Below are 18,656 nucleotides of genomic sequence, written 5' to 3' on the forward strand. Positions count from 1 at the left end.
TTTTTACTGAGGAGGTACAAGTATGCTCATTAACTGGCCTAAAAGCAACACTGCTCAGTGGCAGTAATAATATCCAACCCTAGCCACACAGTTGAACACCTGTGTAGAAGGGGCTCAGCAGGAGACTGCAGAACTAACTCTTCCCACTGCATCAACTACCAATTAAGAAATATTCCTAGAATTGAATCCCATGTTTTAAGTATTGATGATATAAACCCAAACCCAAATAAATAGCAAGATAAGACCCCAGAGCTTACAGTCTAACATGGGAGATAAGTGTATGACCAAACAATAGAAAGAACAGCATGGTAGATGTAGTTTGAAGGAGATGTCCCCCATAGTCTCCTGTATTTGAATATCTGGTTCCCAGTTGGTGGCACAGTTTGAGGAGGTATAAGAGGCATGGCCTTGTTGAAGGAAGTACATTGCCAGAGGTGGGCTTTAAGAATTTAAATACTTGCACCATTTCCAGTTCACCCTTTCCATTGCATGCTTGTGGTTCAAGATCTGAGCTCTCAGCTTACTGGCTCTAGCTACCATGCCTGTCTGCTGCCACGCCTCTCACAAGGATGGAGACTCATCCCCTGGAGCTGACAGACCAAGTAAAGCCTTCTTTCTGTAAGTTGCCTTGGCCACAGCAACAGAACAGAAATGAATGCAGTAGATGTCTACCATCCACTAGGGTGAGGTGGTTTCACTGTCTGCTGTAGGATCTAAGGAAGGATAAAGAGAAGAAAGCATCCAAGCCAATGTTTCTCCCAGATGAAAGGAACCATCTGTGTTGTGAATTATGAACTGAAACTGTCAAAGGGCCCAGGGCTTGGAAGGGCCTTTGAGTGAGAGGTCCAGAAGGAAGGTCTGCTAAATGGAGTAAAGGCCAGATTGTGAGGGCGGCTGTGTGCGAGAAGTCACAGTATGGAATAATGTGTAGTCACAAGGATGGGCTTCGCATGATCATCCTTGCATTCTGAAGAGATAACTGTATGAACTCTGAGCAATGAAAGCAGGATTCCAGACTGGATGCTGTGTTAATAGTTCATTTAAGGCAGGACGGGAGAGATGGCTCAGCAGTTAAGACACCGACTGCCCTTCCAGAAGACCCAAGTTCAAATCCCAGCACCCACATGACAACTTACAACTGTCTGTAACTTCAAGTTCTGACACTCTTGCATAGACATATATGCAGGCAAAACACCAATGCACATAAAGTAAATGTAAATAACTTAAAAATTTAAAAGTTTAAAAGAAGTTTAAAGGAGGTGAGTGAAATACCTGGAATTTCTTCCTCTTTGAAGTATGTAAGCCATGTGTGGGCTTATGACCATGGCTAGAGGCAGTTTGTCAGAGATACAAAGCAAGCTTACATATTTTTAAAAGTTATATTAATTACATTAAGGGTCTGGGATGTGGCTTGACACTTATCTAACATGCATAGGGCCCTGCATTCAGCTATAACAAATAATACACATGGCATCAATAGGAAGATTGCATTATTTTTCACAATAAATCCAATGTAAATTTTACATCTAAATTATCTCAAAAAAAAAGAAAATGCAGGTTCCTAAACCCAAGTTGTTCTAAACACAGTTGAATGTTTAATATTATAGATAAGTGTAATTATAAATTCTATTCCTAGATGAACTTGCCACATTTGAAGTATTCCGTAGCCTCTAGTGGCCAGGGGATACCATTTTAGACAGTTCCTTATCTTTTCAACCATTGAAGAATTAATCACCAAGTTCTTGGTTACCTTATAACAGGCCCACTAATTAACTACACTCATTGTTTTCTGAGAGGGAATTTAAAAGTAGAGAATCATGAATTCTAGAGCATCATCAAAAACCAAAAACCAAAACAACAACAAGAACACACACACACACACACACACACACACACACACAGGAGCCACTCTGCACTTCAGAGCACTTACTATTCTTTCAGGGGACCCAAGTTTGGTGTCCATGAGCTCACAATAGTCTTGTATCTTCCATTCCTGGGATCTAATGCCCTCTTCTGGCATCCACCGGGTTCAGGCACACATATGGTGCACCAAGACTGGTAGCTGTCAGAAGGGAGACAAGCAAGCCCAGGGATTTGTGGCCCTGGGTTGCATCCACAGCCCCTCAGCAAATACCCTTCTGTTTTCCTGGCAGGATTCTGGCTGAGTCTGACACGTATCAAAGGAAACACCACAAGCCCCCCTTGCAGCTGTGTGACCAGTTTCTGGTCAATGTGGCATGCAGCAGTGATGTAAGCCACTTTCAGATTGTAATCTTACGTAGAAAGGTGTACCCTCCCCATGGTGATTTGCCTCCATATTGAGTGGCCTGCAAGCTGGAAGGCTCATTTACTCCACTGTTCAGAAGAAATTCCACAAGGACTCACAGGACTGCCAGAGAGCGGCCTGCGATCCAGCTCCACCAAGCAGCCACATCGACTCTGACTGCCTGAGCGATGATGTAAAAAGGAAATAGTCCCTTTTGTTTAGAATACTACATTTGAGTCGCTTAACAAAGCAGCTTTACGCCCTATTTAAGCCATGTGAGGAAAGATCAGTGAATCCCTAGAAACCAAGATGCTCACAAAGTCAAAAACAACGAGAACAGGAAGCATGCAAAGGAAAGCATGACTGACCGGGGAGACCAACAAAGCTACAGTTTAATCTTAAGAGCCATTTCCATTTCTTTCAGTGTAAAGATGGGACTAAAAAATGATCATTTCAGAAAAGAAAAAAAAAATGGAGACTACTTTCTTTATAGCAAACAATAGAAATATCTGCCTCTTCAACCTATGCTTCTGACCTCCCAGAGGCTGTTGCTCATGTACAAGAGCGGCATGGGAACAAACCAGCCAAAATTTCAGCACGATGGGTAAGGGCTCATGACGTCCCAGCTTCGGCTGAAAAACTGCTTGGAGAAATCTGGTTTCTTGTGGGATAGTCCCTGAGAGGCTGTCCAGTAGTGCATGGCTCTACAACCATGTGCATTCTGGCAGCAATAAGTAGACTCAGTGGGATTGGAGAAGAGAAGAGAGAGCGGGGGTGGGGGGTGCGGGGGGGGGGGGTGCGGGGGGCAGGGGGAGAGAAGATCATGGCGTTGGAGAGATGACTCAGCATGAAGAAACACTGGCTGCTCTTACTGAGGACCCAGGTTTAATTCCCAGCATTCACATGAGAGCTCACAGTCTATCTGTAACTCCAGTTCCAGAGGATCTATCAGCCTTTCCTGATCTTTGAGGGCATCAGTCTTAAAAGCAGTATACAGACATGTATATACAAGTAAAGTACCCATTCACAGAGAACAAAATAGAAATTAAAACTTAAGAAAAAGTGCACATAAAACACGAACGGAAATGTGTTTGTTAGAGTTGGAAAGAACAGAAGAGCGTGCTGCTTAGGTTTTTGTCAACTTGACACAAAGTAGAGTAACCTGGGAAGAAGAAATCTCAACTGAGAAATGTCCTCTGATTGGCCCATGTGCATGTCGGTGGGGCATTTTGTAAACTCATGGTCATAAGGGCCTAGGCCACTGCGGTGGCGCCACCCAAGGCAAATAGTGCTTGATTGTATAAGAAAGCAAGCTGAGCAAGCAGGCTATTGTGAGCAAGCCAGAGGGCAGCTTTCCTCCAAGGTTCCTGCCCTGGCTTCTCTCAATGACAGAGTAGAATTGGGATGTGTGAGACAAATAAACCTTCTCCTCATACAGTTGTTTCGGTAATGGTATTTATCATAGCAATAGAAAGCATACGAAGATAAAAATTGATATCGGGAGTCTGGAGTATCACTGTGACAGACTTGACCATGCTGTTTTAGGGACGGACTTGTGGACGTGTTTGGAACTCTTGGAAGGTAAGAGTGTGTAGAGAAATGCAGATGGCAGAAGTCTGGCTTGTGATGTCTCAGAGAAGCCAAGACTCAACCAAGGCTGTTTATGTGATGTATCTGAATGAAGAATCTATGGTTTCTAGTCAGCTGAGACTGAAGAATCTGCTGTGATTCATAAGAGACTAGCATAGCAGCACAGCAATGAAGCCTTTGCTTACTGGGACAATTAGCATTGGACAATTCAGCCATAGCTGAAAGATGGGGTGTGATTAGTAAGAGACATGCATTCCTGAGGCAAAACCTTCTAAGTGTTTACTCAGGGTCACCACACAGAGGAGGACTAAGACTATGTCTCAAGCTAGAAGCAGAACTTGATAATATGTAGGAGATTGCCAGATAGTATGGAGAGCAGCTGAGGCCAGAAGATATTGGTGAAGGTGCAGCCTCTGTTGCACTGGAGACCCCAGCAAAATGGGAGTTGCCAAGACCATGGGATAGCACACATGTACTGTGTCCATCAAGGATAGTAGCAGGTATGGAATGGAGTTGGCCTGACCCTAGGAGACAAGCTCTGTGTAATATGGATGACACCAGAGAAGTGGAGTTGCCCAAGCCCTTTGGAGCTCAGAAGATCACAAGTCCAAGATGTCAGTCATTGAGCTACAAGATTTAGAGTGACAGTGCTGGATTTTTTTAATGTAACATTTTAATCTTTTTTTTAAAAGGAATTATTTATTTATGTGAGGTATATGAGTACACTGCAGCTGTCTTTAGACACACCACAAGAGGGCATCAGATTCCATTACAGATGGTTGTGAGCCACCATGTGGTTGCTGGGAATTGAACTCAGGACCTCTGGAAGAGCAGTCAGTGCTCAGAGCAGTCTGAGCCATCTCTCCAGCCTCCAAAGTTACAGTTTGGACAGCTGTAAGCTGTCAAGTAGTAGTTGGGATTTGAACCCCAGACCTTTGGGAGAGTGGTTGGCTCTCTTAATCGCTGAGCCATGGCTACAGGCTTGGTTTTTCTTAATTATGGTAGATTTATGCCTGGGATCTTCTCTCTTGGAATAAAAAGTATGTAATTTATTTTTTATTTAACTTGAGAGATTTTGGAATCTTGAAGAAGAGTTGGATTTTTAAAATGACACTTGGATATCTAAGTGTTGAGATTTTAAAAGATCATGTAACTAACTGAACTGTTTTATATTATGGTATTAGCATATCTTGGAGATTAAGGAGAGATATAGTTTGATAGTAATGTTTTTACAGTATGGCAAGCTGACAAGGAATCAGAATGGAAACAAACCATAAGTGTATTATAAAATTCTTAAAATAACTTTTATCAGCCAGGTCTCTGACCATGACAAGAGAGCCAAATTAATAGCAACAGATAATAACCATGCATCTGGGGCAAAAAAGGTAAGAGGTGGTTTTCAGGGACCTCTAGCCACTGGTCCGGTCTGCTCCTGTAGCACAGGCCCAAAGCAGGAGCATCAGAAGAGCTTTGTAAAAAAAAAAAAAAAAAAGCAAGGGGTTGGTAATTCATTCATGAGTCAGTAAAGAGAGCAGCAGTTTGCTTGTTCCACCAATGGCTCATGAATAGGTCAGTTGGCTGCTAGAGACTGAAGCAATGCTGTCGTTCTCTGGTCTAGCCGTGTCTCTTTATCTCTTCAAGCTCTTTGATGGTGTAGCTGGATTCCTGCGGATGGTCAGCTTGCACGGTGTCGCTGGGTCAAGAACACATTCCCAGGTATTGGAGGCTGGATTCTCTTTGCTATGACAAGTCCTGGGAGTCATCTTGGCAGTCTTTACTGCAGTGGGAGTGGATAAAATAACAGTGAGTCGACCTCTCTGTAAAGGCTTCAGGACCTGGATATTCCATTCTTTCCTGCAGACTGCATCTCCTGGTTTAAAGGAGTGTGTTTGTAGTTAGGCTTACAGGAAACCATTGTGATAAATGAACCAGGGTGGAACAGAGCCTCTGCATCTGTTGCCTTAAAGTGATATTGCCAAATCCTTTTAAGTTCCCCTGTATTTCTCGGACAAGGAGAGGATGCCCATAAAAGATTTCATAAACAGAAAACCCTGCTTGGCAGTCCCACCTCCTGGGACAGCTATCTAAAGCCTGTAGCAAAGGCCCAAAGTAGGAGGACTGGAAGAGGTAAATGCAAGGGCTTGGCAACGCAATTAGATCTGATTTTTAGCTGGGTGGTGGTGGCGGAACATGCCTTTAATCCCAGGACTTGGAAGGCAGAGGCAGGTGGACTTCTGAGTTTGAGGCCAGCCTGGTCTACAGAGTAAGTTCCAGGACAGTCAGGGCTATACAGAGAAACCCTGTCTCAGGGTGTGTGGGGGTGGGGGGTGGGGAAAAGTAGATCTGATTTTTAACAAAGCAATTGTTGGGTGAGACTTTCACCATAGTTTATCTGTAATTTTACTGTCTAGTTCACAGACCCCACCTTCCAAGAGCTCCACAGAAGATATGGCTTGTGTAGTTTCCAGAGGACTTTTAGCCCTCCAGCTACCAACTGTATGTACTATCTCTGCCACAAATGCTGACCCAGTGTCTGCCCCAGTGTAAGCAACATGAATCCCAAACCCAGAAATGATTTCTTTTAGAAGCCATATTACTTCAAATGCCCTTTCTATAAGGGCTTCACATATGTAACCTGAGGATGCACATACAAAGACAAGCCCGAATCTGTAGCCCCTAGCTTAGGGCAGCTCTGGAAACTCAACAACCAAAGTCCCAAACAGGGCTCCTCCAGCATTCTATTGCCCTCAGCCCATCATGGGTTAGCCTAGGCATAGGTGCCACTCTGTTGGCCAGTTAGTCAAGCTATACATGGAAGCAGGAATGTAAGTATCATATAAGTGTCAATCTTACTTTCCAGAGCCATCCAGCTGACATGAGGTCCCTGATGGAACTGTGTGACAAAGGCAGAGGCAGTGGCCACAGGGATGGCTATATTCATCTTTGAAATGTCTACCACTTGCTGGGGAGACAGTCCTCACTTTCAGTCTTAAGCCTAGCTATCTACCTAGTGGCCTGGAGATACTGTGGCTGTAGCAATTGCCAGCTCTGCCCTTCCTTTGGAAGCTGGTAGTTTTCACCTTTCTGTCTATTCTGCAGTTGCCCCCAAAAGTTGTTGGCATTTCCTTTCAGGTGTCCTCAAAACTGCAAGGCAGCCAATTTTCTTAGAGGCTATACAGCATCTAAGAATTCTATGGTTTCTTTGCCATATTTATGTCTTTCCCTTCTGAATTGATCAGTCCCTCTTCTTTACATAGGGCTCCATGCTCACAGAGCATAGTACAAATACACTTGAGAGTTGTAAATATGTTCACATTCATCCCACTGCCAGCCACTGCACTCCTGCTGAAGCTCTGAGTTCTGCTTTTTGTGCGTCCCCTTGGGCAGAGGATTTGCCTCAGTGGTAGAATTGAGGGTCATCAGAATACACAGCAAGCTGTTCTATAAAACTACTGCCATCAGTAAGATATGGTACATCGGGATCTTTAGGTTTGTCTGTTAGATCTGTCCTGCCTTCAATGTAATCACAATCTGGCAAGCCTGGCATAACGCTGCAGGGTTTAAGATTTGGAATTACTTGTAGATGATGTGTGAGCTTTCACACAGGATTGCCTCACAGCTGGCCATACTAGCATTTGTGACCCAATATTGGCCTTTGTAACCCATCAAAATTAACACTGTATATATGGTGTCAACAGTTAAATCCTTACAATGAGCTTGTCAACCTCTATTACCAAGAGTATTGTAGCACCAAGCGGATGCAGGTAGGTGGCCAGCCTAAAGCCATAGAGCCCAGCTGTTTAAAAAGACAAGCTATGGGTAATGCCAAGATCCCAACATCCGACTCATATAAAAAGATTATGCCTGGGAGTCTGAAGCCGGTAAAGACCTAACTGATTTCTTCAAAGTTTTCTGTTGGTCTTTTTCCCACAATGAGGGCTTTCTTCCCACTCTGTGGCTTCCATTCTGTTTTTTCCAGAACAGTGAAATTTGGAACCCAAATAGACACCAGTCTCCCAAGAAACTCTCAAATCTGAAGAGGGTATGCAGAACTGAACAGAGCAAAAGGCCTGCCTGCTTCCTCTCAGGACTTTGGAGCCACCCCTGTGACAAATGGAACCTGAGATATTTAACCCTTTCTTGGCAGTTTTGTGAAGGTGGGGAAGAGATTGTTTTGAGACAGGGTCTATGTAGCTCTGGCTGACCTAGAATTTACTATGTAGACCAGATAGACCTTAGACTCAGTTTGATCCCCTTGCCTCTGCTTCCCAAGTGCTAAGATTAAAGACCAGAATATCTAGTCAGATTGGGGCTTTTTACTATAGAGTTTATAACCAGTTCTCCATAGTAAGATAGAGTGTGTATGTCTCCTACAGTCTTCTTTGGTGGCTCCCACCAGGAATAAATCATCTACATATTGGAGCAGTGTAAAGTTATGCTGATCAAATAACACAGTGCCAAAAATGGTAAAGAAAAATTTAAATCTGGGGCAATCTGGTCCAAGTTAATTAACTTTTGTCACTATTTTTAGGACTTTACCATTGAAAGACAAAAATAGGCTGCCGAATGGGGGTGTGAACCTAGAAACTGGTTCTTTAGATCTAAAGAAAACAGCCTCAGCAGAAGCAAGCCCTGACAGGTGTTGAGGACTGGGGACAGCTGATGCAAAGTTACTGTGATTTACTGCCCCTAAATCCTGTGCTGGACTATAAACATCAGTCCTATTGTTTCTGGCCCGGCAAGAGAGGTATATCCCAGGCTGTTTGATGAGACCAGAAAATTCTCCTTTTTAAAAGGTATTTTAAAGCTCCAACCTGTGGCTGGAAAGGGATACTGCTTTCTGGTGAGTGGGCTACTGCTTGTCTTAATTCTGTGACCACTGGAGTATTTTACCAGCACTGATTGTTTAATTTCAACCAGTAAACCAAGAACTTCGAGAAGCTCAGGCCCTTGTGGCTTCTCAGCCAAGCCAAATAGTCATCATTCCTTTTCCCATGGGACAGTAGGGGTCAGTTTAGGTTTTCTGGACCTGAGGAGTTAGTTATTTGAGCTTGCAGCTTTCCCAGGTCAACCCAACAGAGGCACTGTACAACCGGGATGGCATAGAAACTCATGGATAACATCATGGCTTCCCAGGCCCCAACAGCTGGAGATGAGGAAAAGCTGTCTATAGCTCCCATGATCGGTAGTGTCCTTCATGGATTACATCACAACCAGTGTTCATGTAAGGTCAACTGGCCAGCATTAGCAGCATCCTTCTGACTATATGCTCTTACAGGCCTAATGGAATGGGTCTACTCTTCCTCATTTTTTTTTTTTTTTAATGGCTGCTAAGCCTACAGTCTCACTTTTCTGGTGTCTCTTTCAATGTCTAGGCTGCTATCACTTGAAGCATCCAGTCTTCCTCCTTACCTGACACCTAAGCAGGCATTCTCTGCCTTCTGTGGGTGTTCATTTTCTAATGCCCTTTCTATGGCAAAATGCACACTGGTTCTGAACCAATTTCACCTCTGGGCAAAGTGGTCCTATTAGGCTTCTTAGTGGCCACAGCCCTAATCTGGTGGAACACTGTCCATGGGTGCCCTGAACATTCTATCAGTGTAGCAGCCAGCCAAATTTGTTTCTTTTTAACCTTTGATCTGCTTCACACTTCAGTTCCTTGTATCAGTTCAGGCTCTCCACACACCCCTGAAGCATGAGATTTCCCCCATTATTTAGGGCCTTTCTACCTCCTTTTTTGATTAAAAGAATCTCCAGTTTATCACCTGAGCTTCTCCAACCACACACCCCATCATTACTCTGGTCCCAATGGGACTTCCTCGGAAAACAAACTTTGGATGTCATCTAGGGGCACAGTCCCTTACCCATTCTGAGATAACCAGAATCAGCGGGGGTGTGGTGTGGTGTGGTGTGGTGTGTTCAACAATCTGCCCATGTGATACCCAACTTGGATTTGGATAATAGATTGGATTAAATCAATTAAGTCCCAAGAGGTTTTGTTTTTCTTGTATGAAGAGGTGATTTTTTTCCAATGTAAGAAGTCAGTGGCAGAAAAGGATCAATAAATTAAGGTACACTGGCCTTCTGGGTCCTGTCCCTACTGGTCAAAACAGAGGGGTCTTCAAACCTTACAGAATGGTTCATCTATTATGTTCAAGGGGCAGAGATTTGGCTTTCTTTGTTCTTCCCCACCAGGGTGTAGGGACTTAAATTTCTGAGAGGACTGTTCCAAGTGATGGTTCTGCAGCTAATGGGCCTGCTGGCACTGGAAAGAGTAGCGGTGTCAGGGCTCCCCAGCATGTGCTGGTGGCACAGGGAGCCGTGGTGGGGTATAACTGTACACATGGTACAGAGACTTCTGGCTCCTCAGGTAAAACAGGTTTCTTCTGAGGTTTAGGCTCTGGTCTACATTAGAAGACATTACCCTAAAACCATCATGATTTTATAGTTCTTTTCCAAGCAGGCTTTTAGCCAGCACATACTGAGAAGACAGTGTCCTTTCACCAACTGATGTAAGGAAACTGGCCGTGGCACACTCAAACACCTTATTATCTCTTTGTCCAGTGACCTTCATGGACCCACCTCACCCAAATATACAGCAATGTTTCACAAAAAGCTGTTTTCTGGGAAAGTCTGGTATTCACTGTCTGCTTCCTGAATGTCTACCTTCTGGAAATTCTTTGTAATGTGGTCTAAAGGTGTAGGCTATACTACTGTCCACCCAGTTCATGGTATATGAGTCACTTAATTGGTTATGATTCCCTACCCTTGCCCAATGCTCAGAGTTCACTGCAGAGCTGGTTTTTGTCCTTTTGTTTACTTTTAAGCCAGGTTAAACAGCTTTACGACTCTTAGACAATTGTTCTTCTCTTCTATTCAATGGAGTGGGTAATTGGAACCCAAACCAAATCATTCTGGGTTCTTACCAATCTGATGAGTGGGGTCCCCTGGCCTGCTTCATGGGCTTGGGTGTACATTCAGGAGCTCTGTCCCAGATCCCAAGGAGGGCAAATCCCATATAAATTAAATGGCTCATTGGCACCAGGCATATAGCTACTCCCGATGCCTTGAACCCTCAAAATCCACCCATGTGGGGAAGGCAAAAGTGGTGAATGGTACAGGAGACCAAGGGAAGAGAACCAGGAAGCAGTTTTACGTACCCATACACTAGCCCAGCAGAAAACGGCCTAAAGGCTGAGGGCCATTCAGCTGAACAGGGCCTCTTATATTTCTGTTCCCCTGCCCCCACCTACAGTAATCCTGAGTGATATATTTTAATCGGTGAGATCAAACGTGTTTAATAGATTGCTTAACTGCAGATGTTTCCAGGTAACTTCTCAGGGCCTTCTACCGTGACATGTACAAGGATACTCACCACAACTTCTACAGAATTGAACCCATCAACAAGAAACAGCTGAACAGACACCTGGATAGCAATCGGGGTATGGGGAAGGAAAGAGTGTGCAAATGGCAATCTCTATGAGCTGACAAGGCAAGAGATAGATAATATACTACAAAGGGGAGGAAATCAAAATCACACAATACTTAGGTTTGGGATTTTGGTGGTGGTGGTGTTGGCAACTTGCTTATTTAAAAGGGAAGAGAAACCAATAAAATGAGCATTTAAAAGAAGAAAAAAGAAAGTAAAGCCACCATTCATACACACAGAAAGGACATTTTTAGAACAGTCTGCCAAGACAGATCCAACACCGTTAGCGTGCACGCGTGGGCAGGGCAGGACTGAGACTAAGCTGAAGGAGTCTCTGCTTTTAACTCAATATCTATCAACTTAGTGATGATGCTTAATGTCATAATTTTCAGAAGAAAAAAACCAAGTGACAAAGAACCTATTACCCTCCCCTTTCCATTTGTGCATGTATGCGTGTGTGCATGTGTGACGGGGGGACGAGGGAGGCTGTTGTTGGGACTCATTCTTGTTTTTTTTGGGGGGGGGGGTTTCGAGACAGGGTTTCTCTGTATAGCCCTGGCTGTCCTGGAACTCACTTTGTAGACCAGGCTGGCCTCGAACTCAGAAATCCACCTTGCCTCTGCCTCCTGAGTGCTGGGATTAAAGGTGTGAGCCACCACCGCCCGGCTGGGACTCATTCTTGAATGCTCTCCCACCATATTCATTAAGGCAGGGTTCTCTTGGTCAAACCTGGCGCTTGCTGGTGTGGCTAGTCTAGGCAGCTAGCTCTGGGAATCCCTTCTCTGACTCTGGCCACTGCAATCAGGAGGGCAACCACACCTATCCAGCATTTACTCAGATTTACCAGCATAACCACCTGCCCAGTCAGAATTTGCTACATTGTCTTTAGCCTTTTGTTAAAAACAAAAGAGAACAAGACTACAACTTACAAGTGTAGGCAACACTAAAAGTCAATTAAAGAGAATAAGAAGCAGTAATAAAATTAAGTATGTACAACTGCTGAGACCTACAAAGATTCAAAGCAACTAACAAATTTTATTATTTCCACAATAGACAAGGCGAAGACAAAGGAGACAAGGACAGCACTCGGACTCCTCCCACAAATGGACGCTACAGTCTCAGTGGCTCAACATATGAAAATGTATATAAAGGAAAAATAACCCAGAGGAATATAAATACTCAGATATTTGCAGCATAATACAATGTACTTAAAAAACGAACAAAGCAGTATTTTTGTAATTGTATATGTAACTCTGATGGTAATTTAAAACGCCAAAGCACACTTTTTTCCCATCCTCCCCCATAGTCTGGACTAAGGGTTGCAGAATTACAAAAATATACAAATGTTTAGTGCTCAGAGACAAATAACTCTCCTTATTTTAATGCGTCAAGATGCAAATATTGAATTCAGGAATGCCAATAACTGTTATATGCAGATAAATAAAACAGACCAACAATACTTTTATAATCAAACCCAAGTAACATTATACTAAAATATGTATGTATGTATGTATGTATGTATGTACACCAGACCTGTTTTGAATAAAAAAAAAGGTGCCTTGGTGAAAATGATCCTGAAAGTATTCACTGGTGAACAGTATATACAAAACCTTCTATGTAAAAAAATTAAACTATTTCCGTGCAATTCCATGTGTTCATTCCACCTGAAAACTACTTTCACGCTGTCACAGTCCTAAGGCAATTAATTCTCCTCACAGTGGTGTTTACTCACTCAACACCAAGATCGGCAGCACAGACAGAGGTCACACAGACAACCTGACACACCTCTGAGCACTCATTGGGGCTCCACTCACTCTTCAAACCAGCACGTTTATAGTGGGTACAAAGATTTTCCCGAAAATGTAGTTTCTCTAGTCCAGATTAAGACTCAGCACATTATGAGGCTCAGAAGCCACTTCATTTGGTTCCTCAATAGCCCTATAAGAATAATTCTGTATTGAAACAGCTAAGCAAGTTGTTACTGAATTAACATTGCATCCTCCACCTGCATAGATTCAATTTGGCTTAGTAGCTCTTTGCCCCAGAACATCAGTCTGGAGTTCACATACACTCCTAAAAGTCCATCTCCTTTACAAAAAAAGATTCTCATAATGGTAGCATGAGAATATATATAGGGTAGTAAAGGTTTCTAAAATCTGTTTGATGAGCCTTAGAGCATCCCTCAGTTGAAGTAGCTCCTAAGGGTCAAGGTATAAATAAAAACAGAAGAGTGGGGTCAATGAAGTTGAATGGATTCAACACTTATATCAAGAATCACTTCTGTTTAATAAACAAATGAAGTGACCAGGCACCCTTACTCCTTTTATAAGCACTAAGGATCTAAATCATAAAGAGTGAATAACTAAATACACTAAAAAGGATAACAGTCTGAGGCAGGAGTTGTAGGTGTGTAAATATATATTTTATGTGCACACATTGTGTGCATTACTCTCTATATAATTACATACATATCCACAAGATGCCCTGCAGCACAGTTCAAAAGGCCTTGTTAAGGAACAAACTACTTCTAGCACAGGCCCTAGAGTTGATACCATCTGCATAAGAAACCAATGTGCATGTAATCACAGCATAAACCTCAGCAACAGAAACACTGCTTAGTACTAGGATAAATCATAGGCGTAGGTTGATGGATTTTTTTCACCCACCACTATCAATTGGTAATTTAATCACAACATTTCTTACATGGAGAATCAAAAATAATAGCAACCAAAACTGCGACTGGATTCTGAATTCACAAGAAAGATGTTTGGTAAGGTAAACAAAGTTCAAGTTCCAGAGTGAGGAATATCAAAACGTTATAAATCTCCCGAGATGCAGTTCAATTACTACATCGTTAGAAAAATAGAATCATAGAATGAGCGGCGCCAGCTAAGCACGGCCAACACATTGACCCGTATGTTTATCTCTTTCCTCTTTTGTTTCCAGCTGGAGGTCTCTTCAATTGAAGGAGTTGTCCTCCTGTTCCAAACCCCGCAGATGCAGGATTGGATACCCCAAATGTCAAACCAGCTGATGCCGTGATGCCAGGATTGCTGAAGTTAAACCCAGACGTACTTGAGCTGCCAAAGCCTTATGTTCAGGGAAGAAAATATTCAAATGAGAAGTTAAGTCACAAAAACAAATATAAAAAACAGGGATGAGTGGGAATTTCTATCTGTGAATACACAATTTGTAAGAGTAGAAAATGCCTATAGCCCTTGAATTTCTAACAAGGAGCTTTAAAGAAAAATAATTTAGCTAACAGCTAAAGAGTGTCTTGAAAGACAGAGGAAGCTAGCATAGATAACTAAAATATACAGGAAAATTCAAGCTACCAGAAACTTTCTTGTCTGTATTGTAACATGTTTTATGTGCACATACAATTGTGTATTATTCTGTATATAATTATATATGAGAATAAAATTACATTACCTACATATTATGTCAGTGTCTTCTTACTCAGACTCACCAAAAACATTTTAGGAAACACACTCAAGGCATCTGGGCCTGCCCTTAAATCCCAAGCCTTCCAAGAAAACCTCAACCCACCTCAATGTTCAAGAGAATGCAAACAATGTGTATAATAAGAGTATTTATAATTAAGAGCAAGTGTTCTGGATGCCTGGTTACCTGACAACAGTATTTTGATTCTAGTCCTGATACTACTGATTACAAATCTTACTCCACTGGCACTATTGACTTTAAATACTACTAAAGTAAGTGGAATTTCCTACATTTGAACACATTTCTTGAACAGTGTCATACCACTATTTTAGATATATTATTTATTCTTACATATTACACATCAGGAAAGTCAGTATTTACACATATAAAATAAGTGGAAAGGTAAACAAAATTCTGGGTTTTCTACTAGAAGTAGATTATACCTACTTAAAAATGAACACAGAGCCAAGCTAATCATTATTCATAAGTGACCCTACCCCTTAAAATCAGAGGTACTAACAACTGTTTGGATTGAGATGTATTTTATGTTGGGCTGCCTGGCGGTACAGGCCTACGGTTTCAGCTACAATATCCAGCTGAGGCAGGAACACAAGTGAAAGGCCAGCCTGGGCACTCAGTGAGACCATGGTTCAAAGTGACAAGTGAAAAGTAAGCTGGAGAAACAGCTCAGTGGTAGAGTGCTTGCTCAACATGGGTAAAAACCCTCGTTCCCACACCCAGTACAAAACACACATAAAAAGTTCTCCTGGATGAAAAACAAACCACCCAAATATAACTACTGGATTAATGGGGTAGGAGGAAAAGCCTTAAACCATAAAGTCAGTCACTAGGATTCAAATGAATCTCTAGTTAACTGTTTTTAAGTCAAAAAGTCTCAGTACATACAGCCACCACAGTAAGGCAGGCATACAATACATGCTTCCACAGAGGAGGAGGTGCGTTAGGGACCCTGAGGGTTACTGAGAGTAAGAACGTGTGTAATGTTCAGTTGAACGGTTTCACTTTTTCATCTGCCTGGAATTCAGGCAGAAGCACACAAACCTGCACTAAGACTTCCTGAGGGTTTATCTGTTGTTCCAAATCCAAATGTGGAGGCCCCTGTGGTACCGCATCCGAAACCAGAGCTAGTTCCAAATCCTAGTGGAAGGTAATAGAGAAAATACACAGTGCACATAAAACACAGATTACAGTGTACTCACAAGAAAACCAACCACCACCACAGGCCAAATAAACGCAATGTTCACAAACACAGCTTCCTGAGGCACTCTGGGTACTTACTCCTCTGCATAAGACTTCTCGAGCCAATTAATTCTAAATAAAACACTAATTTATAACTACCCAAACTAGTTTATGACCTAGCAGCAATTTTCAAAGAACAAGGCTATTAAAATCAAGATCACATAGGTTATTTTCACCACTGAAATGAGTATACAATATTAGATATATGCCTAGCTGAAGCACTATTTCATTTCAGAAATATAGAAAGGCTGGCTAAATTCATAAACAAGCATGACTTTCACGACACTGTAAATACTAGAATATTCTGAGATAAGTGCCCTCTCTGCTCCTTACTAACTACAGGACAGTCCACTACCTTAATCTACTCTGTAACAGTAAATTCTGCCATGTTACTCTCCATGTTAACATGAACAGTCTTTCCTCTTAAAACATATTTTCATCATACAAAGTCCATGAAGAAATTCTAAGTATTCAGATATAGTTTACCAGATATTTTCTATATAAACTGCAACATCTTTGTTATTATTAGTCTTATGTTATTTTCCCCATGTAGATGAGAATGACCCAGAACTTCTGATCCTCCTGCCTTCTGTGTGCTGGGAATCCAGGTATAAGCTCCCACTCCCTATATTTGCAGTTAGGAATGGAACCAAGGCTTCATGCATGCTGGGTAGCACTCAACCAGCTAAGATGTACCTCCAGCAAAGTTCAAAGTCCGTTTGTTATTCTGCAGTGGCTTACGAAAAGACTTAAGTCGGCAGTGAACTATCACTGCCTATCAAAAACATGATAGAAAGTGGATTATAGTCAAGAGGGATTATGCTACCTCTCATAGTTCTAAAATTCTCAATGTAGAACAGTTTGTAATAAAGAACTGTGGTAGCTTATAGCCTCTCTTTATATTTTAGTAAAAATACAGGAACCATCATTACCCTCTAATACCTTTGTCAAAATATAATAAACTCTCAATTATTCAAAAAGAATTGTGAATGAAAACATTTATAATTAATGTCTTTATAGACTTACTTTACTAGTTTATGAAACAATTAGAATAATCTGAATTGCTTATGTATATATACAGTCAAACATGCCAAGAGTGCATCAAAATGACAAACGTCAAGCTGTTTAATTTACAATAAAATCCTGCTTAAAGTGGTCACTCTCAGGTAAAAAAAAAAAAGTTAACTATCAGGAATATCTATATGATGTAGTAGATTGGATTCCAAAGTTATATTAGAACTAATCTTTAAAAGTTCAATTAAGACTAATTTGATTTAATCTAAGTAATTCTCAAGTTTACATTTCAGCACGTTGACCAGAACACACAAAACTCGCTGCCACTTCGTTGTAGTGCTTCTATCTACTTCCCACAGAGGACAGCATGACTTTAAGCTGAAGCGAATGCTAGGAACAGTGATCATGTTTGGGGAATCCTTTTTTGCCAGATGGAACCTTAACTTCCCAAATAGCAGCAGATCCTCTTAGAAATGGGTTACAGGCTACCATCCAGTCCAAATGAAATAGGAAAAAATGGAAAGTGTACCTCCAAGGTTTGAAGAACCTAAGCCACTTGATTGCAAGCCAGTGCCAATACCTGAGCCGAATGGCGTTCCAAAACTAACTCCCAGAGACGGCTGTGGCCCTGGTATGAAAAAAAAACGGGGGGAAAAACAAATTTGCCTTACTCTTTCAAGATTAAAGTTCCTTTATGAGATTATTTTAAAGCTGAACATTGATTATTTTTAACAAACTCCACTTGTTATAACTTTGATTTCAAGATGTCTTTCTCACCTAGCTTATCTATCCCAAATGTTTTATCTGAAAAATTTTAATTAACCTGCTTATAGCTACACAGTTAAAAGAGGTTTATCACAATGAAAAATGTTCAAAAGTTTAATGTACTGATAATTTGAAATATTTAATGCCTCACAAGTTATAGTTTTTATATTTCTAGAATTGTTTTAGTTCTACCTATTTTCTGACACAACTATTTGGTGTAATAAATAAGATTTTGCTTTTCTTTTAAAAAAAAAACAAGCTCCCAGTATTAGAGTCAAGTTCCAATGTCCAAGAGACTGACACTAACACAGCAAAACTATCATGTTACTTCATAAAGTACCCAAAAAAATTAGGTATGACTTCTTATAGTACAGAAATGGTATATATAGTAAATAGATAAAAAACAAGACAATGTTTTATTTTATTTAATTTATTGTTCATCTTAAAAGCAAACCAATTACACAGTAACATGACAATTCCAACTTGTTCACAGAAGTGATATTGAGTTCTATTCTTCAGCTCTGCTACATTTCAGCACTCATCACCTGGTTCATGAGACCGAGAATGAACATTTACAAAGGCACGTGTGCGCCTTCACAGACCCAGTACAGTCAAGGCTGCAGAAGCTCCTTTCCAACATTCATCAAAGCCACACGTCATCCTCTCCACACCTGCTACGTTAGGGATTCGCCTGAGTTTGTTTGGCAGCAACAGCATCAACGTACCAGCCCCTCGTGGTAACTACGCTTTGTTGTTGTTGTTTTTTTTTTAACTAAGCAGAATACAAAAATCTAAAAATCTCTCATTTGATAATAATTTATGAAAACTACTCAGTAAGTTTCATAGTACAATCTTAGTCCTGGCCTCTGCAAGCACAGTAGTTAATAC

General features: G+C 41.5%; 1 protein-coding gene across 2 annotated transcripts in view; it reads right to left on the reverse strand.

Moving 5' to 3' along the window:
• Nup58 (nucleoporin 58) overlaps nt 1-18,656 on the reverse strand; it is a 46,495-nt gene that overhangs the window by 788 nt on the left and 27,051 nt on the right. The window contains exons 13-15 of one of the 2 annotated variants that reach the window (XM_021181741.3): nt 17,533-17,631; nt 15,792-15,887; nt 12,301-14,375 (exon numbers count right to left, since the gene is read on the reverse strand). In XM_021181741.3, the coding sequence (XP_021037400.1) occupies nt 14,206-14,375; nt 15,792-15,887; nt 17,533-17,631 (365 nt within the window). In that variant the 3' untranslated portion in view covers nt 12,301-14,205. Of the gene's footprint in view, nt 1-12,300; nt 14,376-15,791; nt 15,888-17,532; nt 17,632-18,656 lie in introns of those variants that run through there. The other variant, XM_021181742.2, reaches the window with a different exon arrangement.

Source organism: Mus caroli, unplaced genomic scaffold, assembly GCF_978045245.1.
Source record: "Mus caroli unplaced genomic scaffold, Mus_caroli_1 scaffold_12, whole genome shotgun sequence".
Taxonomy (NCBI): Eukaryota; Metazoa; Chordata; class Mammalia; order Rodentia; family Muridae; genus Mus; species Mus caroli.